This window comes from Onychomys torridus, chromosome 13 (assembly GCF_903995425.1).
Source record: "Onychomys torridus chromosome 13, mOncTor1.1, whole genome shotgun sequence".
Taxonomy (NCBI): domain Eukaryota; kingdom Metazoa; phylum Chordata; class Mammalia; order Rodentia; family Cricetidae; genus Onychomys; species Onychomys torridus.
In genome coordinates, this window is record NC_050455.1 from 32,447,600 (window position 1) to 32,471,392 (window position 23,793).

Genomic DNA, 23,793 nt, shown 5'->3' on the forward strand with positions numbered 1-23,793 from the left:
TTTCCCTCAGACTCTAAGGTCCCCAAGGACAGAGGTAATGCTGATCTGAGCTTGCAGAATACCTATTATAGAATGTCACATAGCAATGTCTAGCATCTTATACAAATGCTTTGCCAATAGGAAGCACTCTTGCTAGCAGGATGAATTGGATATTCTAGATATATACAACATCTTATTAATATGGTGGTGTACCTTGCTGTTCATGATATAATATCATATTAATCAAATCCTGTTTTGAAATGAACTGATACATGAACATCAACTGCCCATGCTTCTTCAGTAGCAAATCATTCTATAGAGAAAGTGTAGATTACTGAAGAATATATTTGGAAAACATGCCTTATATGTATGTCCTATTTGTACCCTGCTATTCTAAAACTCACTGCTAGTTTTTCAAGTTCACTTTAAAGTATTTTCTCTAACCTAAAGCCTTACCTGTTAACAAAAAGTTTGTGTACATTCTGATTTTACTTGGGAACCTGTTACACACACCTTGGCATTTTTAGGATGCTACCACTCATATACACTTTTCAGTGTCCTTAAGAACAGAAGTGACATCATCCAATCTTCTATGACCCATAGCATTCTATTTAATACATTTTGCACAAAGGGGCCCTCAGAATGATTTTTTTGACCAAATTCAGTGTTTTTACTTTATTTATGAAACTGAAGCTTCTTCTTAGTCAGAGGGGAAGTAGAAGGTGGTTTCATGTACATACTTTATTAAGCCATCCTCCATGTAAATATCAGCATAAAAGGACTGATCATCGTTGACGATTCTTCCTCCCTTGATTAGAAGACGGTCACTCTGGAAAAGAAGAAAGTCATGAGTCACTGTCACAGTACCTAGGGGAAGAGTTTATTGCCAAGGTATTCCCAACTCCCTCTTCTTTCAGACATCTAGCAAGAACACATTTGGTAAATGACCTCTGTGTGATCAATGCATTACACACTTGAGTGTGATATATTTGTTGGGGATCCAGTTCTAATTCAAATTATTCCAGGGTTTCACCTCTTACATCTGAAAGCTGTCACTGTAATAGCTTTTAGAAATATACATATATATTACCCATATTGTCATAAATGAAATACTCATTCATGTTACTGAACAATTCTGTTAGATCACAAAGTGTAAGAGAACCATTATTGGGAAAAATATAAAAACTGCATTTTACTTATTTAATGTGGGACAAGGAGAAATTATGTATGATTCAGATTTGCTTCATTATATACAGTTTTTCTCACATTCTCTTAATCCATTTCATGGTTTTGTTTTAATATTCATGATATATAGTATTGAGTTTTATAAGGACATTTTTCATACAGCTATATGATGTATTTTGATTAGGAATTAATGCTCTCCCTTATTGCTTTAATCATGAGAAAAATAAAGTCTTTTTAGATTAAATTTATTAGTGATCCAATGTGGAACAATGAAAATACGCTCTGTGGTTGGTCACAAAATACACATATATGTTCTGTATGTCAGAGGAATATCAAGCCAATGTCAGTACTGCAGATCACAGATTGAATGGAGATGGAATACAAGGTTATGAATGGAGATGGAGTACAAGGTCATGAATGGAGATGAATGGAATACAAAGTTGTTAGCTGTGCCTTTTTTGAGCCATGGACAAGAAAAGTATTTCCAGAAGATGGGCTGAGTAGAGAGAGCTATGCCATGGATAAAGACTACTATTTGGTTGGATTTGGTGAAGAATTCAACTTATAGACTTTAACTCCATCCATCCATCCATCCATCCATCCATCCATCCATCCATCCATCCATCCATCATCTAGTTCCCCACTGATTCAGCAAATAATTACTTACTATTACGTATGTGGGGAAAGTGGAGTTGTGTAAAAAACTCAGGAGGTCGTTGCCTTTATGGAACATAAACAGGCAGTTTAGTAACAAAGAACTGCTCAGTTACAATGTAGAATTAGATTCAGTGTCACAGGACACAGGGAAGTATGGCTAGTGTAGGTCAAAGGTCTAGTAAGGAAAAAGAAATCTACATGGGGTAGCAATGTAGAACTTTTGCAGAAGGTACATGTATAAAGGCCTCAAAGTAAAAAAAAAAAAAAAAAATGTTTCTTTGAAAAGCTGAAGAAAATCAATCTGCAAAAGCTTTTTGTTCAATGAGGCCAGTAGAATGAGATGAGGTTAGGGAGGCAGGCTGGCTACTCACACTGGGATTGTTGAGTTTAAGTTTGAATAAAAATGTACTGAGACACATGGGAAGATAGAAGCAGAGGAAGGAGGAGAAGGTGGAAAATGCAGTCATATGTCTCAGTGTTCAAAGACTGTGTTCTTCTTGACTACAGAGTTTAAAGTAGTTCTCAGCCTTCCTAATGCTGTGACTCTTTAACACAGTTCCTTGTGTGTGGTGACCCCCCCCCAACTATAAAATTATTTTTGTTGCTACTTCATAACCATGATGATTTTGCTACTGTTATGAATTATAATGTAAATGTCTTATATGTATATGGTCCTAGGTGACCCCTTGTAAAAGGATCCTTCTACTCTCAAGGGGTCATGACCCACAGGTTGAGAACTATTGGCTTCGGATATGGATCCAGGGTCAGAACCATTTAACTCTACCATTCCAATGATGGTCATGCGCTGTCCCCTGTAGGAGACTTTTAAAGTGGAGAAAGGTTCAGAAAAGGAAGTCCCATTGACAGATGACTCCCAGATTCAGTAATGAAAGTTGTGATCAAGGCAAGAAAATGACAGATGGCACTTGGCCACCACGTGGGATACAGATAATTACCTCTTAACCTCTGCTGCCAAGTATTGCCTGAGAATAAAAAGTGTCATTGTGTCTTATCACCAGGGCAGCAGATTTTTGAGAGATACCACTGAATGAAGTATTTAGAAGAATTCTACATGTGCAACCAAGAAGCAACATGGAGGTCAAATATGAAGCCCCACTATACATGCTTAATAAGTCCCACCTCTTCTCAGTTCTGTCAACATGTCTACCCACTTCTGATCCTGAACTGCCCAGTCTTTAGCTTAGTGCTAAAATTATAAACATGGAATTCTTATTACATGTCAGGTTCCCTGGCCCTGTGTTCTCACTGCCTTCTTGCAAATTCACCTGGCATTAAAAAAACAAAACAACAACAACAAAAAAAAAATCCCAGCTACCTTCTTTGCTAAGACTCCTGCTGAAAGGTTTCTCCCTGATAATGCCTTTGTTCAACTCTCCAGCAAATTTTGCCAACTTCTACTTCAATCAATATGGCATTATTCTAATGTTCTACAGAGGCAGATTTATTATCTTCTGACCAGACTGGTAACTCTGCCCATCTTGGGAACATGTGCCTTTTCATCTTTTAGCCTCCATTCAAGGGTTGTTATCTTCTTATCAAAAAATGAGAGAAAGCTGAGACATGGGTGGGGAGTTGTATTCTATCAGTGTAGTAGAAAGGCATCTGCCTCAGAAATGGAGAATTTGACTTTAAAAAGAGCAAAACTGGGCCAGGTATGGTGCTTTCAATTCTAGCACAAGGGAGACAGAGGTAGGTAGATCTCTGTGAGTTCAAGGCCAGTCTGGTATACGGAGTAGCTTCCAGGCCATTCAGAGATGCATAGTGAGACTGTCTCAAAACAAATAAAATAAATTTAAAAAGAAAAAAAAAAAAACAGATGGCTCTTGTCATTCACTGCCTTAACAATACTGCACGATTATGAGATTGCTCTAGGTCTATGCTTCCAAACTAGTGGACACATGAGAAAAATACCCATTCCCAGTCCCAGCCCTTATCTACAAAATCTGCATTTTATAGGTTACATACACAGCTCTAACACAGCCACTGGCTAGCCCACAGCAAAGGCACAGAGCAATACCAGAAATAAATGCCCAGCTCTGTGTATCTGTGAGGGCCACATTTCCTGTAGGAATTTCCTGAAGAAGTAATCATGGTAACTGTACAAGTTCATTACCACTACTCAATGCTTTTCTTTATCTTTCCAACAAAAAGTTGTGCTGAACTGGTTTTTGGAAAGGGGTCATTTCTACTTGAAATGAATTATGAAATGGAAACGGTCTAAAGATCTCAAGCCCTGGACTACTAGTGTGGTAACCACTATCCTTAACAAGTACCAAATATCAGCAAAACTGGGCAGTCTTCCTTGATGTTCCACACTAGAAGGAGTGGATCCAAATATAATCAACACCACTGAGAGCACATCACTGGACACTTTTCAAATGGTAATTAGATAAATCTTTTCTGGCTTAATGATGTATGAGTAATCGAAACAGAGTCCAAAAACGAATGATAGACCTGGTGTAGGTTTCAGGGGGAAGGAACAGGGCCCTTGATCATGGGTTGTAAGTGTTATTGTGTTTTTAATTTATTATTATTATTATTATTATTATTTGTTTTCATTATGCAGAGCAGAAATATGAAAGGTTGAACTAACAGATCACAACAATACACTTTCCATGGGGGCTCTTCAGCTTGCTCTCTATTTCCCCAGCAACAACCCACTTGACTCATTTTAATCCCATGTACAAGGGCTACATTATAAAAGGAAGCCTAGGCAAAACATGACACTAAGAATTTGAAAGGCAACTATTGAGATCGATACCAAGGGATGCAAGGGTTATGAAGAATGGAACTACTGGTCACCCCCAAACCAGGTAAAACTAACCATCTTTGTACACATAAAACAATGCTTGTTATGAACTCATGGACCAGCCTCACAGATACACATGTGACAGGATCAAAACCCAACAGTACGAACAAACCCAACACCTGTGATAGTTATCTGCGACAAAGCATGTAGAGTTGTTGGACTCTTATTTTTCTATTCCAGGCACTGAGGCATCTAAGCATCCATAGTCCAGTTAAGAATGCCCAATCTTTGTCATATAGTGATAAACATGAAGAATTAGGATACTTCCAGAGCTTTCTGGGATGATCTGGAAGGTACTTGTGGATTAAAAAAAAATGTCCCCTATGGATTCAGATCTTTGAACACTTGGTTCTCAGTTCGTGGTGCTGTTTGGGGACATGGTACAGCCTTGCTAGGGGAAGGATGTCCCTGGGGGTGGACTTTCAGAGTTTATAGCCTTGCCCTACTTCCTCTTTGTTCTCTCTGCTTTGCTGTTGCTATTGAAGATGTGATCTCTCAACTTCTTGTTCTGTTGCCTGCTACCATGCCTCCACCTCCCTATGGACTCTCCTTCTGGAACTGTAAGCCTAGATAAACTCTTCCTTCGGTAAGTTGCTTTTGACCATGGCATGTTATTACAGAAAAGTAACTACATTAGTGTCTATACTCAAGAAGAGTCTGACATCATCAGCAGGACCCTGCTTAGCCACCAAGGACTGAGTACCTCAATGTATCATGGGCCAGAGTGCATCAGGTGGCCTGCTGCTCAGCTTGGGGCCAGTTGTGTCATTACTACTATGAGAATTCCATGGAACACTTCCATAGGTGTGTGATCTTGGCTTCGGATTTACCCTCTCAGAGTCTCTATGGCTTTCTGTTTGTTTTTGTTTTTCCATTAGCACAGGGTGGATAAACTATACCTATTTCACCTCATCGGGCTGTTGTCAGGAAGGGGAATTGATAGTACATATCGTAATCCATCTAGTCTCAGTCCTGTCCTATTTATTCTTTTACTATTATAGTTGTGCTAATGCCTCTAAAAGCCTTTTGGAGTACCATATGTTCAGGACAGATTCAAGTTCCTCATTTTCTAAATAGGGAGCTACACACAGGGGTGGTTTACTCTAAGCAACAGAGTAAGGCAGTTGTAGGTACAAGGAAACAGAGGGCTCCCCTCTTGGCACCACATTGATCCTTTACCCCAGGCTACTGTACCAAAAATATTCACATCTTGTGACCAGGGCTCCTTTGTGGCAGGACTCTCTTCTCTGATACTGAATCTAACTGTTGTGGTCTTTAAAGTGCAGTCAGTTCTCTGCGGTAGGTAACTTTAGGAATCCATTAACTTTCAACCCTGCTTATAAATCAGTGCATTAGACCTGCCCCTTATGGCCCCAAAGTGTTAATGCAGTTCATCAAGGGAATTGAATTATTATCTAGGGTAGCAAGGGCTTTTAAAGCATGGTAAAAGTTGAACGTTTTTTTCCTTCACTGGGGTATAGTAATGATTAGAGGAACTAAAACTATACATTTGTGAGAGAAATTGAAAATGAGAGAAGACAGAGGGAAGGGAGGGGAGGAAGGAGAAAAAGAATATCAACGAAAACTTTAAAGATGCGGAGAACCAGAATGAGTGGATTGATTGCGAATTCAAATTAGGATAGAGAAAGAAATGGAATGTAAGCCTGGTGGACTTGTTCAGCATTTCAGCTTTCTCCTCTAGTCTTTACTATAAAGGATGAGGATGTCAATTGCCACCTCTGAGGCAATGAAGATTATCCTGGTGCAGCCACAGTCTGCCACAGACTTCTTTCCAGCCATTGGGTCAGCCAGAGGACTGTACTTAACTCCTGTGTGTTCTATAACTCTGCAGGCACCCCAGCTGCTCAGAATAGGCACTGCAATCCCAAGAAGGGGAAGAGAACATGTAAGGAGGTCAAAGCATTGTCCAAAATCAAGTCTCTTGTGACCACAAAGTACAGACCCTGATCTTCTGTAGTGATTCACTATCCTTTTGTGATGTAGATGAAGGCACAGGTGGTTATTTTAAATAAATTCCCATTTGGGCAATTAGATCTCACTCTCTAAAAATACCCTTACCCTTAAGAATAGATCAGGATGGGTAAACTTGATGGATGAAATCTTGTTGATGTTCTTTCCCAAAGCAGCATCATTCAAAAACAAGAGAGGAAACCTGGCTCTCTAAGATAGTCCTGTTGACTAATGGGGGATGGTTGTGTGTGGGGAGGTGAATTCAGAAAAAGGTAGCAATGAGGCTCTAATACCTCAAGTCCTCAGCCTACCTCTGAGTAAATACAGTTCCTTGAGAGAGCCTTAACACTACCTGGATTTGGACAAGGGACTTTCTCTCTCTGGGTTTCAGGTACTTTGTCTGTATAATAAGGAAAATAATGTCATTTTCTTAGGGTTCTGGTAAGGATTGGGGAATATATGTGAAGTGCTATCTGCTTGAACACTAAATTCCCAGTGAATGTGAGCAATTATCATTTGTGTTATCATTCACACTGCAAAGCTCCTGTCATAAATAAGAGTTGAACACTTTGTTAATCAAAATATAACAAATGTTTTCATAAAGGGAATTTCAGAGTCACTAGACCCCAGCCTGTCCTCAACAACTGTTCTATGCTCCTGCCAAGAACAGCCAAGGCTTCTCCTTCTAACCCCACCACGACACTCCAGTGCAAGTTCCCAAGGCCCTTCCAGGTTGTTCTTCCTCTGCAAATAAGCCCTCGGGAAAAGAAAGTAATCCACTCTCTTCCAGCAGGAACTGAAGGTGAGGGTCAGGACTTCAAACCACCCTATGCCCAGGCTCCTCACCCAGCACATGGATCTGTTTGCAGGGCCCTGGGTGACAATCAAGATTTTGAGACAGACAGAGAAAACTCTCAGGAGCAATGCAGGTTCTTAGCTCCAAGTCCTCCATGAGATAGGGCACAGTTTGACAGGGTAACCCATTTCAAACTCTGGAATTGGTATTGATACACTTCTCAAACCCACTTTCTTCCTCTTGTCATCTAAACACACAAAGGACCACAGGGGTTTGCTGGATGCAGAGACCCCTTTCAAAATGGAGCCCACTCTGCAGACTACACAGTATATGGGAAGCACTGTTTTCATTTTATCATCTTGGGTTTGGTCCTGGATGGTTGAAAATGGGAGAAGAACAGGCAGTAGCTAGCAGCAGTGTGAACCAGGGTATGGTGGCCGGCATGTCAAAACTGAACATGTGCATGCTTCTCTTGCCAGAAGTTCACTTTAACCATTTTAAAGATGTAATTATCAAAGGCATGGCTCTTTAATCCCAGCTCCCTGATAACAGACAGTCTTCAACAAGAGTCTAGACATGGATAAGCTCAAGTGTATGGCCAGGCAAGGTAGAGAAACAGGAGGGGAAGGGTACTAGCACAAGACAGGAGGAGCCAGGAGAAATTCCTATTCTTGTAGGTCAGCCGGATCTGTAAAGGTCAGACTAGTCACTTGCACATCTTCTTCACCACTCTTGACCAACCCAGTTCAAACTATGCTTTTATCTACCTAATATTACCCTCAAATAATGCCTTCTAAAAGTACATACTGTCTTACTACAATACATTCAAAGCTGCCAATAGTAAGCCTAGGTGTCGTGATACTGTGTTCCCCAATATATTATGTACCCTAATAAACTTATCTGGGGTCAGAGAACAGAACAGTCACTAGATACAGAGGCTAGAAAATGGTGAAATGGTAGCACCCACACCTTTAATCCTAGCATTCCAAAGGCAGAGATCCAGCTGGATCTCTGTGAGTTCAAAGCCACACTGGAAACAGCCAGGTATGGTGACACACGCCTTTAATACCAGGAAGTGATGGCAGGAAGCAGAAAGGTATATATAAAGTGTGAGGACCAGGAACCCGGTTAAGCTTTTAGGCTTTTAGAAGCAGTTCAGCTGAGATTCATTTTGAGTATGGACTCAGAGGATTTCAGTGTGAGGAAATGAGATCAGCCGAGGAATTGGTAAGGTGAGGTTAGCTGTGGCTGGTTCTGTTTCCCTGATCTTTCAGTGTTCACCCCAATCCCTGGCTCTGAGTCTTTTTATTAATAAGACCCTTTAAGATTCATGCTACATCTGGTGCCCAACTTGTCGGGTACAAACACGCTAAAAAGCTACTTGCCTGTAGCCTTGTGGGCCCCAGCTCAGGTCTGAGCTACATGCGGCTAGTTGTGGTGCTGTTAGGATTTGCTGAAGGAGGCAGAGGCAGAAGGATTCAGAGTTTAAGGCCAGCCTGGGAGGCTTGCTGAGGAGAAGCTGCAGCCAGGCCAAACCACAAATGGTGGCTGTGGGACTATGAAGGTGATGGCTGCTGCTCCAAGTTACCAGCAGCTTCTCATCCTGTTGATGGTGGCAGGGACACTGTTACCTGAGATGAAAGGTTTTACTGCTGCTCATTCAGAGAACAATTGCCAGGACCATTGTGTTACAAGAAAGCATCAGCAAAGGTCAGTTTGGAAAACTCTGGCAAGACAGATGGTAAGGAGAAATCACTGTGAAGATTTTCTCTTCTAGGGAAGAACATTCATGGTTCTGAGAGACAGACATTTATCAGACTGTGATTGCTCCAAACCACAGAAGAGGAAAAAAAAAATCTACAGGGAACCATGACCATACCTAGCAGCAACTTTGAAATCTTCAAAAGGGCAATGATGATTACACATGGACGATGGTAAAACCATTAAGCTGATTAACACCATGGAAGATTGGCTTTGGATTACAAACTGCTCAGGACAATTTTGAGATGGCTAGCTGAGATGACCCAGATTCACTGACAACTCAAGCAAGGACTTGAGACAAGCCCTGCACTTTCCCATTATGCAGATACTGGACAAATGATACAACTAACTTTCTCAGGATTTGACAATTAACCCAAAAATTTTCTTTTCAGGATCCCTTAAAAATGTTTTCACTCCCAGAAAGCAGAATATAATTTTAAGAAAATGATGCCCATATTCCCAAGAGGTAGGATGGGTGTTTTTTGGTCATTCAGTAGCTTGTAGATAATTGTTATTGTTTATGATAGTTGGTTACAAGTTGTTAATTGTTAATGGTCAAAAAAATATTAAACAAAGGAGATTAGATACAGGGTTCTTGTTTTTAGAAAAGGGTAGATCATTGAATCTACTCTCTGAAAAATGGGAAGATATAGAAATGATAAGATAAAAGGTAGATTTTTGGATCTACTCCAAAAAAGAGCTTATGGATATGATAAGATAAAAAGGAGATTATTAAATATGCTTTTAAAAAGGAACTACTTGTTTTGAATAGGATAAGTGATGAAAATTTTTATATGAATTTGTCACATGTTAATGGACTAGACATTGTTAATGTAATTCTTTACTGTATATAGTGTATATACTTATTGTATATAGTTTTTCTTGTATTAGTTATAAGCTTTTTAAATTTTAGACAAAAAGGGGGAAATGTGGTGATATTGTGTTCCCCAATATATTATGCACCCTAATAAAATGATCTGGGGTCAGATAATAGAACAGCTACAAGATATAGAGGCCAGAAAATGGTGGCACACACACCCACCTTTAATCTTAGCATTCCAAAGGCAGAGATCCAGATGGATCTCTGTGAGTTCAAAGCCACACTAGAAACAGCCAGGTGTGGTGACACATGCCTTTAATCCCAGGAAGTGATGGCAGGAAGCAGAAAAGTATGTAAGGTGTGAGGACCAGAAACTAGAACCTGGTTAAACTTTTAGGCTTTTAGAAGCAGTTCAGCTGAGATTCATTTCGGATGAGGACTCAGAGGATTTCAGTGTGAGGAAATGAGATTATCTGAGGAACTGGCAAGGTGAGGTGACTGTGACTTGTTCTGTTTCTCTGATCTTTCAGTGTTCACCCCAATACCTGGATCTGAGTTTTTTATTAGTAAGACCCTTTAAAATTTATGCTACACCTAGGGATACATGCAATTAAAACACTACAGTCTCTTCTGTAATCTGTTACCTTGAAGAAAGTTAAAAAAGATGACCTCAGTTGACTAGTTTACTTAAAAAATTGTTGAGTGTAAGGAAAGTGTCAAAAAGAGATTTTCCTTTGGTCTAAAAGGGACCTGGTGCAACAAGAAGAATTCCAACCTTGGAGCTGGCAAGATGGTGCTGTTGGGAAAAAGCAGTTGCCATCAAGCCTGAAATTCTGAATTAATCCCACATAGTGGATGGAGAATAGACCTCAGAAAATTGTCCTCTGACCTCCATATGACATCATGGCATGTGCTGTGGCTAAACAACATCATGCATTCAGCATAAAGAGACTCCTGATAGAAACTGGACTGCCACCAACAATGATATCAGTGTTGGCTCATCATCTGCAACAAGTGTGCCCAACCAACTGGGAGCCCTCTGTACTCCATGCAACGTTTCCTTCACAATCTTAAAACTGGTCTAAACAGCAAAGGAGAGAGAGAGAGAGAGAGAGAGAGAGAGAGAGAGAGAGAGAGAGATAGATCTGTTTTGCAGAGATCAGAGAACACATAAATCTGGAGGAGAGTAGAGTAACTGGTCTGAACATACGGATCAGAAAAAATTCTGATCAGAGTAGGGAAGCACTAATTTGTAACTAATTTATATACTAAATAACTATTTATTACTATGATTTATGACATTTACTGGAAACTTCTTACATGTCAAAATGGTCATAAGTTTATGGATGTTAGTTGAACAAAACCTCAATATAATGCTGACTTACATGCCCTCATCATTCCAATGAGTTGATTGAATTAACTCATAATCTGATATCATATAACCAGTCAATGGAGAATCAATGGTTCCAACAGAAGAAAGGTATTCCAGTGGGAAACTGAGGACTTGGGGTGGACTCCTGATACTAATGGTACTCAAACAGGGGCCAGGGATGGGAGGCAATCACTTAGGGAGTTCAACATTTATTCTGTGAATAATAGAAAACTCTTAGGAACCATTTTCAGAAATTTAATCCCAGACTTGAAAATGTAGAAAGAGTCAAATTGACAGAATGGCCATGCTGGAGGTAAAGGAAGTGCCTACCTGCAAAATAGCAGCCAACAGGAGGATAAAAAGACAGAAGTAGCTTTAGAACTTACGGAAAGAGAAGAGCAGGAAATAGAAGTAACACTCAGCCTGAATTATTCAGGGGAATTTAATGATGGGATTGTCTGACACACTGTGGATCTGAGTTAAAGAAAAGTCAATGGATGTGTACATCTGGGGCCTAGAACCCATCACCAGCTAGGCTTAAAGGTGCCAGATGCAGAAGTGGTTCCTAGAGCTGGGAAGGGTTGATGTATGTTGAGGGCTGCATGGTAGGGAGCTGTATTCCTTTCCTGGATACATTCTGCCATCTCAGGCCCTGCAGAAAGGAGTCCAGGGGGTAAAATATCCCAGATTTCCTGTTACTTTCTCCTTGCCAACCTCTTACCATTACCACGTGAATGAATGAAATATAAACTAGAGCCAAAGACAACAAAGACTATTAATGTGAACCACAAAGGGCTAGGAGCAGAGACACAAAAGAAGACAGAGAAGCAGAAGAACAAGTAACATCCATCAGTGAGCCATGACATACGACAAAACCATGGCAAAAATACTGTACTATTTTATTACTATTTAGGGGATTTTATTTGTTTCATTTTTTTTTCAATACTGGGAGCATCCCAAGAGCCTTCAGCATGCTATGTAAATGATTTACCACTGAGCTGTACCCTATCTCCAAGGCTATCTTACATTTATCTATCTATCTATCTATCTATCTATCTATCTATCTATCTATCTATTATTTATTTATATTTATTCATTTATTTATTTATTGTGTGTGTGTAACATACATACCACAGCACATATGTAGCAGTTAGAGAACTGTGGTGATATTTTAATTGTGCTGAAATGTGATTTTATTTGTATGTCAATAAATAAAGTTTGTCTGGAGATCAGAGGTCATAGTGAGCCATTGAGCAGAGTCAGGCAATGGTAGCACATGCCCTTAATCTGATCACATGGCAGGCAGAGTCTCTGTGTGGTCAAGGACACAGCCAAGTGTGGTGACATGAGCCTTTAATCCCAGTACCAACCACAGAGATCTAGAGGCCTGTATGGACAGGCAGTGATGATGAAGTCATGTGACTGGGCTTAGAGCCAATGAAAAGGCAGAACAAAAAGGCAATAAAAACACAGGTTAGACAGGAAGAAAATCTCTCTGGGGAAGCTACAGCAGCGAGGTGGTAAGGTAAGGCTAGTTGTGGCTCTTCGCTACTTCTCTGATCTCGTTGGCTTTCACCTCTGTATTTGGCTCTGTGTTTCTTATTTAATAAGACTGTTTAGAGAACAGCTTTTGGGAATTGGTTTTCTCCTTCAGTCATGTGTCTAGGAATTGAATTTCAGTCATGATGCATGCCAGCAAGCACCTTTACCCCCTGAGCCATTTCTCTGGCCCAAAATTATTTTTTAGACTTATTTATTTTGGTGCCAAAGCTATTTTTAAAAGCAGGTTAAAGTTGTAAATTTGAGCTCAAGAATATCCAAAAGAACTACACTACAGATGGATGGGCAAAATAGGATGTAATTCTTGTCAAAATGCACAAAACATTAAACATACACATGTGTATTACTCTAGATTTAGGGTGCCTCTTCAGACCTCAAATGACCCAGATTTATGGTGGGCCTTCCTACCTCAAATGATCTGCATTTAGAGTAAGTCTTCCAACCTCAAATAATTCAATCAAGAAATCTCCTTACAGGTGTGCCCAGCTGCTGGGGTTATAGTTAGTCCCAGATGTAATCAAACTACAAGCAGGATTAGCCATCACAACATGTTTATCGTGGTTTTGTGTGGGCAGCAGAAAGATCTGGAAGAGTAAACATCAGATTGCTAATGTGGTTTTGGCAGTATAATGGGATGCAGAAGGCAGTATGGGGAATTGAAAAAACTCTATTTAAGCCCTAACATTATTTAGTTGCAAAATCTACAAGGCATTTTATAACTTTTTGATGAGATTTCATAGCAGGAATTACAAAATGGATAAAGACTGAAGTGATTATTATGCTCTGATATGACACCGAGAACATGAATTTTAGAACACATAGTATATTATTGAGGACAGTCTGATCCTTAAAGAGCTAGAGAAAGGGGGAGTGGTGTAGAAAGTTCACCACGGTTCAAAACAGGGTTCCCAAGGAAGAGCCATTAATAAAAACAGAGGGGAAAAAGTAACAAAATGATGAGATGCAAAACTGAATAATAATTTTGGGGCACTGGCCAGCCAAATAGATAGGCAGCAGAAATGGGGGCCTGGGATTTAGGAAAATGATATTAACGGATGGACTTGCGTTAATACCACCCTAGAAATTCCTAAGTCCATAAAGACAATGAAAGGCGATAGATCATCAGGAATCAGGAACCATAGATCTGTGGTTCCAGCAATGACGTATTGTCTCTGCTGCTGCTGTGTGGATGAATGGACACCACCCCTCTTTGATGAGGCAGTTCTCTTTAATCATTTCTGACTGACAGCTAGCTTTGACTCCATCTTTACAGTGACAGGGAAGCCTAGTGAATTCTCACCCTATTGCTTTTCAGAAACAAGAAACCTTTTCACTAGTTCTGAAAGCCAGCCAAAATGTAATTCCCAGAAGCAAAATGCCGGCTTGGGCCTTGGAATATGTGAGCGGCACCTTCAAATGACAGGCGATTGTGCCCAGCAATTAGTAGAGGCCACGGGGATCCTTTTCCAAGTCTGAGATTATATTTTAAAAGTTGGTCAGAACTTCCTGGGAATTGTGGTTAAAAGCATGCAACCACTGACTTATGCAACTCCCTAAAACTGTCCCATGGTGGACACGTTTTCTAGAAGCTACAGCTTACATTGTCCCAGCTCTCACCAGAGTCCTGGAAGAAAGGGTGTTGGGGAAAGGCACTGTTTCAAGACCAGATATGGGCTCGAGCTTGCTATAACTTGTCCACACTTGAATGTTCTGAACGGGAGAACAAAGAATGGCCCCCTGTCCTCTTTGCAGTCCCAGAATCCACGTGATGGGCCTGAGCCAGGGCAGCCAGACAGAGGAAGGAAGAAGGGCCTTCCAGAAAATGATTGTTGCCCCCAAAGACTTTTGTGAACCTAAATTCTGGATACAGAAGACATTCAGCAAGTGTCCGTTTCTTTAAAAGCAAGGATCCACATCTTAGGATGAAAATCATCTATCTTGTTGCCTACCTGCCTCCTTTTTCTTCAGTTCTTAAAAAAGTTTGACTTTTCACCTCCCCCACACCTCTTTTTTTAAATAAAGTATGATTCAGCTCAATTAAAAAAAATGTCTTAAATATTTTATGGTAAAGACCACAGTACACTTCTTATAAAGGAACTTAGGGTGGGAAGGCAGGCCACATTTGCTCTGGTCCTTTCTTAACACACAAAACAGATTATGGTCATGGGTAATTCTCTTGGTTGCAGCCTTCCATCTGTCTGACAAACCTATATACCCACAACCCTGCTTTCACTAGCAAGGGGCCTATTAAAGCAGCAACTATTTTGACTTACCAACTCCAAACTTCCCCAAGTTATATTGACAGGGAAAATTACAAACTCCTGGAGAACAAGGAAGGCCTGGACTGAAATGAACTCTTGAAGGAGATACAAATGAGGCCCCATATACAAACAATACGAACTTGTAGCAAAGCTTTATCTGCAACCAACTTCTCAGGCTGTGGGAACAAGTGGTAATTTCTGGACTACACTCAAAACGGCTGCCTATTGTCCAAGGGCACACAAACATTACAGGAATATGCTCCCCATCTTTTAAGACAATCTGACTTCATCCTTACCCAAAAAGCCATGAAGCTGTGCTCCCTTCTTCTGGGTCATTGCTTAACATTCTTTGTTCCCACCATCAGGGAGAACAACCTTTTGGAATTGTTTTGCAGTAAAGTCCTTGTGACGTGCACCTGCCCAGGAATGTTTCAAATTCAAGTTAACGGTTGCCAACTTTCTATGCCCAGCAAAGGACTATACACTCTGAGTTGTATTAAACTGTGTCTGGAAAAAATAGCCGAGTATTCCCCTGCACCCGCCACCCCAATCCTCCTAAGTCTTCCTCTTTCCTTCCTTAGCTCACTTCTAAGGGCAGCTCAAGCAAGGCCTTGCTTAGACAGCAGGGAACCACACAGATATGACTCCTTTATCTCTGAGAAGATAGTCTAGTGGCCTTCCCTCATTGATATTAATTTTTATAATACTAATGGGTTTCCTGATGGCATTTTCATACAGATATGTCAGTATGCTTTGTTCCAATTTGTCCCTTCCCCCACTGCTCTCCACGTGTTCCTTGGCTCCCTTTGGCTGTTTCCCTTCTCCAAATAGTCCCCTATTCTGTCTTCATATTTAATCCTGTTTCCTTCCTGCCCTCAAACCAGTTAACTGGGGAGAGCACGTTAGTTTAAAGCCAAGGTACAGTGTGATGTTTTATTCATTCATGTATCCAGTCCTTTGTCTGATGTTTGTGTGTCCTGTTTAAAGTCTAGTGGTATGATAGTAAACAACAACACAACAACAACAAATCAGCCACTATGGTAATGGGAAGGAGCAGGAGCAAACATGGGGCAGGATGGGGGGGGGTACAATCTAAGCAGAGACTAGAGACATTTAGAAAACAGACAGGCCGGGTGGTGGTGGTGGTGGTGGTGGTGGTGGTGGTGGTGGTGGTGGTGGTGGTACACGCCTTTAATCTCAGCACTCCAGAAGCAGAGTCAGTCTCATCTCTGTGAGTTTGTGTGCCTGTTCTATAGAGCGAGATCCAGGACAGGCACCAAAACTCTACACAGAGAAACACTGTCTCAAAAAATAAACAAACAAAAACAAAACGAAAAGAAAAGAAAGAAAGTAAGAAAGAAGACAGCTGAAGTGCAGAGGTGAGAGTGTAGATGTTGCAGGATAGTTGATCACACTGTGACACCCCAAGACTGTGTTAATAAAGTTAACCCTGAATTATGGGGTGGAGCCAGTGACAAGCTGATTGGAATTAGCCACAGAGAAGCCAGGAATATGGAGAGAGAAAATGCATAGGAAGGAGGAAGGGACTTAGAGATTTCGAGGTCTCTTTGATATGGGGAGTGAGGATGGGAAGTCAACCTTTCACTCCCCCTTCCCTTCTTTGATCTGTCAGGTTTTCACCCCAATATCTGACTCCTGAGTATAGATATGAGGTAGATCAATGAATCTACTCTGAGAAAAAAGATGAAGAAATAATAGGATAAATTGGTAGATGATTGAATCTACTCTAAAAAGAAAAAGGGGGAAGATATAACAATGACAAAAGGTAGATTACTGAATCTATTATGAAAAGAAAAATACTTTTGAAAAGGAACTATTTGTCTTACATAGGATAAGTAATGAAAATTTTTGGTCTGAGTTTATCAAATGTTACTGGACTGGACATTGTTTTATATATTATGGAGTTTTTCGCCTGAATCTGTCAAATGTTAATGGGCTAGACATCATTAATGTAATCTTGACTGTGTATATTGTATATACTTATTGGATATGATTTTTCTTATATTAGTTATAAGCTTTTTTAAAAATTTTAGACAAAAACAGGGGAAATTGGTATTGTGTTCCCAAAATTATTGGGCAGGATAATAAATTTATCTGGGGTCAGAGAGCAGGACGGCCACAATATTAAACATGAGGATAGGCAGTGGTAGCACACGCCTTTAATCCTAGCATTCCAGAGACAGAAATACCTCTGGATCTCTGAGTTCAAGGCCACATTAGAAACAGCCAGACTCGGTGACACAGGCCTTTAATCCCAGAAATTGAGCCTTTAATCCCAGAAATTGAGCCTTTATTCCCAGGGAGTGACAGCAGAAAGTAGAAAGATACATAAGGCTTGAAGACCAGAAACTAGAAGCATTTGGCTGGTTAAGCATTCAGGCTTTGGAGCAACACAGTTCAGCTGAGACTCATGTGGATGAGGACTCAGAAGCTTCCAGTCTGAGGAAAGAAAACCAGCTGTGGAACTGGCAAAGTGAGGTAGCTGTGGCTTGTTCTGTCTCTCTGATCTTCCAGCATTCACCCCAATAACTGGCCTCAGGTTTGTTCTTATTAATAAGACCTGTTAAGATTCCTGCTACATCTGAGTCTTTATTGATAATAGAACAACTTAGATAAACACAACATCTACATTTCTTTTAAGTTTTCCAAGAAGGTACGTATGAGAAGTTGTCAGTAAGAAAGTTCAGAATGGAGGAGTCTTAGAAAAAAAAATTCCATGTTCACTTAGAGACAAGAACAAATACAGACACTGTAAACTAGAGGCAAGCACATGACCAAGGACAAGGGGGAATGGGAGGCCAAGCCACCAGAAGCCTGTGGCGGCAGGAGACACATGCAGCCTCAGCAGCCAGGGCCTTGGTTGGTTTTTATTTGTGGTACTACAGAGGACTTTTCAACACGACAGTCACTTGGCCTGGTCTATGTTGTGATTACCCAATGGAGAATAAATTTAGAGGTGAGCATAATGGAGCTCTGAGGGGAATTCCTACAGTAATGGTGATGGGCTCGGTAGGGTGGAGCCAATGATGAACAATAGCGAGCAGTGTCGGAATTGAAGATTTTATTGCCGACAGGTCAAGCCCACAGGTAGATCAGGCAAACTTAGCATAGACAAGCAAGCATCTGCATACCACACAGGAGGGAGTGCTGCACATCTGTAGTGGGTAGCCATTCCAGCTTTGATCTGGAAGTTCCAACCCCCATTGAGGCTTCGGTAATAGTCATGCCCACAAGGCAGGGCAAAGAGAGGACCCTGAAGACTCTCTAAATTCATGCTCCAGTGTGGTGTCATTTTGTATAAATAATGATTCTTGTCACAAGATAAGCTTTCAAATGTTTAAGTTCTCTGCCTTTAACTGCCTTTAATCTTCACGCTGGGTGACCCTGTGAGGGCTGCAGATCTGATGGTTGGCGAGTGTGGTTGCTGAGATGTTCCTCTTTGGTTTGTAGACCACTTTCTCTTCTTCCCAGGATCTTTAAATGGACTCTGCCTGTATGTGTGCAGGGGTCAGGGTGTGATTTTTTTTTTTAATTCATATTGGATTGAGACTGGCCCTTAAAGGTTTCTTTTGACTTGGTTCTCTCTCTCTCTCTCTCTCTCTCGCTCTCTCTCTCTGTACTTAAAATAAAAATCCTCTCTTTAATCACAGTCACATTTTAAGAACTGGTGATTAGGAAGCACTGGTTAGGGACAGTTTGATTCCTAACATTCTCTTCCCTCCTACCTTAAAAAAAAAAAAAAGTGAGAAAAATCCCCAAAACCAGCAAGGAGAATGCCACTTGAAAGAAGAGAGAGAGAGAGAGAGAGAGAGAGAGAGAGAGAGAGAGAGAGAGAGAGAGAGAGCGCAGGTGTGGTGACTCATACCTTCAATCCCACCACTCAGGGAAGCAGAGGAACAGGAGGATCTCTAGGAGTTGGAGGCCAGCCTGGTTTACAGAGCAAATTCTAGGACAGATAGGGCTGTTACAAAGAGGAACAATGTCTTGAAAAACAAAAAAAGAAGAAGAAAGAAAGAACATAATCTTACATGGCCTTTGACAAATGACTTCACCTCTACTAGCACTGTTTTAAACACAAACGAAAGGGCTGGGATGACAGGGAATTTGTCTTCCTGCCCTTAACCAAGCAAAATAGGCTCTCCGTGAGTTCTTGTAGCAAAAAGGCTCCATGATAGAACACCAGGGAAGGATTGAAACACATCAAAGGTGTCCTCTTTGGAAATAACCCAGAATGAAGGCTCTAGAAGCAGAGGGTTGGAGCCAATGGCTTCAAAACCTTTAAGATTGCTTGAAGCTTCCCATTTCTATCAGACCATAATTTAAATCTACTTAGTTGGATAAAACAAAAAGGCATTGCTGAATTATCAATAACTCTAGACAAGTCATCTCATGATGATCTGGGGCACAGGTCAACATTGAGGGAAAAGGGGCAATAATTTCAAATATAGCTTTCCTGGAGAGTAGAAAGGACGGAGAAAATGGAAAATGAAAATCAGCTTCCAAGCTTATGGGTTAAGCCAGTGAGGAGAGGGGCAAGGAAGAGCCAGACATGTTCTCTTTCCGTCTGGGTAACCTTGGCTTCTAGGACACGACCCACTTCCACAAATATCAGAGCTTTAAGAAAACAGACAGGCTAGGCGGTGGTGGTGCACGCCTTTAGTCCCAGCACTCGGGAGGCAGAGGCAGGTGGATCTTTGTGAATTCCAGGCCAGTCTGGGCTACCAAGTGAGTTTCAGGAAAGGCGCAAAGCTACACAGAGAAACCCTATCTCGAAAAACCAAAAAATAAATGAATGAATGAATGAATGAATGAATGAATAAATAAATAAATAAAACATAAATAAATAAAAATAAGAAAAAAAGAAAACAGACAGGCCAGGCAAGCAAAGGGTATTGGTGAGGAAACAAATGTGCTCATTGGAGGAGTGAAGGAAACAGAGAAAAAAGCTTTTTCCATGAAAACTGGTGCAGTGCTGTGGAGATGTCGATAGGGAATTCCAGGCAAGGCTGCTATTCAGATCTAGTTTCTGAGACCTGTAAGCTGAGGGACTCCGAACAAATGACTCTTCTCACATGGTAGTTTTTCTTTTGACCTCAAACATATGCAACCTAAGCTGAAAATCAATGCCATTCTAGTTTTTGTTAATACAAAGATCTTAGAAAAACTCCAAACTTAAAGATAAAAAATAGGATTCATTTAACTGGATTTCCCAGGCAAAAGGATAATTAATATATTGAGCAGGCTAAAATAATTTTATGGAAAAGTACTTAAAATAAAAAGGAACTGTAATAACGTATTGTAGAAAAACTGAGGGAGCATTGAAGAGCACTGACAACATGTAGTGATATTTTCAAAAATGATACATATAAGGAAAAAGTTCCCAATGGGTGGGCATGCTGATAAGGTTCTTAATGACTATTTCTTGCTAATTTCATTGGCACTTATGCTTATTGTCTTTATTTTATTTATATTGCTGATAAATAATTCTATAACTACTTTTTGTTGTGATATGAAAAAAAAAATCAACTTAAGTTTAAATGCTCAGTAACCTACAATGGGGAAAAAAGCCAGATTCAACTGGGTCTTTGTTTTCTTACCTTAAAGAGAAACCGGATTTTCTAAAATAGCACTAAGGACACTTTGACTACATGAAGCTTTCAGGGCCACACCAAACCAAACCTCTCCAGTATCTTGGCTACTATTATGTGCACTGTGGGGTCCTCAATGAGAAACTGAAATTCCCACTGTTAAGAAAACCCTCTCACTGGTATTTCTTCTAGTTCTGTGGAAAGCAGCCTTAGAGGGTGAAAGTGAGGCCTGCCTGCTTCAGTGCCAATGTTAGAAGACAAGGTAGGACTGGGCTCTGAGTGGGAAGGCTGGAAAGCTTCTGCACATGAAGCAGTGATTGTAGTAGGTCCAACCCCCATGCAGAGGAGGGTCACCAATGAGCTGCTTCTCATATTTCTTGTACCACTTATGTCTCATGGGACACAAGAGAGGGTATAGTGTGGACTTGAGGAGAGACAGTTTTGTGTCTCTAGAAATGTGAGATTTTCTTAACTGTAGAACATAAATCGGCTCCATGTAGTAGAGTTAAGAATGCAAGTTCTGAGTCAAATAAACCTGATTTGAATTTCAGCCATTCAAGGCTTCTGTGAACTAAAGGCTTAATCTTTACATTTTTTTCACCAATAAAATGGAAAGATCTCTGATGGCACTCTACCTAATCAAACCATTTTCAGGATTAAGTGAATGAATGAAGCCAATTAATATAAGGTGCAGTAAATATCAAATTTTCTTATAAAACTAATGCCCCTTATGTTATCTGAATTAGATTTCTTGTGACAATCTTTACATAGCCAGTGTACTTAACAACAGAAATAAAAAAAATACTAGTAATTTAACAGTAGAAGAATATCAAAATGTTTCTAGTGCATCTGGTTATATTATGAAGTCACCATCATAAACCATGCAGTACTTAATTCAAATGATTCCAATGTCCTAGATCCATGAATATAGTGACCTCCCAGACTTTACCTTCTCCTATAGAGCAAAGGGATCCAGCTGCTGTTATTACAACAAGAATGTTCTGTGTTGAAATGTCCCTCATCAGCTCATGTATAGAGTCACTAGGGACAGGCCGTGGGGGGTTATGAGGAAGTCCCATTTCCTACCATTCTCTGCTTCACCTTTCACAAGGATGTGAGAAGGTGAGGACTCTCTCCTGTCACCATGGAGGCACCTGCTGCAATGCTGTCTCTTCATGACAGACTGGATCCCCCCAAACTGTGAGTCAAAATCAACCCTTCCCTCCCTTATGTCACCCTTTTCAGCAATTTTGTCACCACAGTGAAAACAGTAGCAAAGACAGAGACTCATTGTCACTCCGTGGTTCACACCAACATGAGCTTCAAAGAATGTGCTTTAGTGGACCACACTCTGAAATCCAAACAAGGAAGGGTGATGGCTAATCTAAACTACTAACTTTGGTGGGTTTAAAGTCACCTATAGACACTTCTCAGCTTGTGTTTCCAGAGAGGTTTAACAGGAGCAGAAAGACCCAGCCTGAACACGGGCAGCATCATTCTATGGGCTGAGAGCCAGAACGAATAAAATGCAGGAAATAAAAAATCCTGCTCCAGGCTGGCATTGCTCCTCATCTACTTTATGTCCTGCCAGGATGTAAGGAAGTACAAAGCTCTAGCTTCAGGCTCTCACTACCATAGAACTGTCTGCTGCCATCCCTCCCCTGAAAACGTGGACTGTGAACCCAACTCTGAACTCAAATAAATTCTTCCTCCTCTGTCAAGTTGCTTCTTGTCAGGCGTTTGGTCACAGTGGTGACCCAACCTAACGAATACATGAGGTTTACCAAATAGTCGAATGCCAAGAATAACTCCAAATACAAGCCCTAAGAAAGAGGACAATTGCTGTGGGGTGAGACTCTGGAACTCTCTGAGAACACATAAGCAAACATAACAGCCTTCTATTTGAATGTTCAACTCTAATATAAAAAGAAAAAAAAAGCAATAAATTCTCCCCTAGTCAGTATTTCTTAAACCATGTGCCAATGGGCTCAATAGCAGCTAATAACTCTAATGACTTTGTGGTCTACGTCCAAAGGCAGACAGAGGCAGCCATTAAGATTTACTTTGCATTCAGGTTCAAAGAGTCACAGAGACAATACCTTTTATTTGCAAGAAGAGTTAATGGTCTAAATGTATTCTTTATGCTGCTTTTAGTAAGAGAAATGATGTGTCAGTTTACATCTAGTAGATCCCTGAAACAAGGGTGCATAGATTTTGGAAGTGGGCATGGCCAGGGAAGAGAAAGGTGCAAAGGGTGGAGGGCTTCCAGGTACATTTGCTGAAGGCAGGCCCTGAACCACAGTAACTTGCTTGTTCAGCGAAAGTGATGTCCTTCCTGTTTCTCTTGGCTCAGTGAGGCATTTTCTTACACTCAGTCTTAGGAATGAATATTCTCAAAAGTTGTCAGTGAAGAGAGGCTGGTGTTCAGGAGCAAAAGCACGTTCTTTCAGGTCATCTTCTCTATTTAAACTAAAGATACAGGTCAGTGTCAAATGTATCTATTCCTTCAGCACAGTCTGTGAGTTTTTCTTTAGCTTACACAGAGGACCTACTATGTGCTGATTACCTATTCAAGTGCAGGAGGTTCATTGGTAACCTCACACAGAGCCCTCGGCATTACTGGGCTTTTGAGAGGCGGCTGTTTCCACTGGCCATCAGCCATCATATTTAAAATATCAGCATGGGCAGCCAAAAAGGCTTGGGTGAGCACAGGCTCAGAGTTGTTTTCTGTTTGCTTGTTTGTTTGACTAGGCTAGATTTGGGGCAATTGTCGCCTTTGTGCCTTTATCAATGGCAGCCTTCACTGAAGGAGGTACAGTGACAGCAAATGAATCGTGGCATTGCTTTAATAATGTCCGTTTTCATTAACCTAAGCTCTGCTAAAGAAAGGGCCTATCACTCATTATCACCCCACTGTTCTTTCAGAGAGTCTATTAGCTAAGTCTACCCCCTACATATGAAAAGCTGAGACCTTACGGGTAAAAAGCAACCA

The 23,793-nt window shown here is 40.7% G+C and overlaps 1 protein-coding gene across 2 annotated transcripts in view; it reads right to left on the bottom strand.

The window, feature by feature from the left end:
• Positions 1-23,793, bottom strand: part of Dpysl3 (dihydropyrimidinase like 3) — a 108,783-nt gene that overhangs the window by 30,444 nt on the left and 54,546 nt on the right. For both annotated transcript variants that reach the window (XM_036204424.1, XM_036204426.1), the window contains exon 2: positions 720-808. In XM_036204424.1, coding sequence (XP_036060317.1) covers positions 720-808 — 89 coding nt within the window. The remainder of the gene's footprint in view (positions 1-719; positions 809-23,793) is intronic.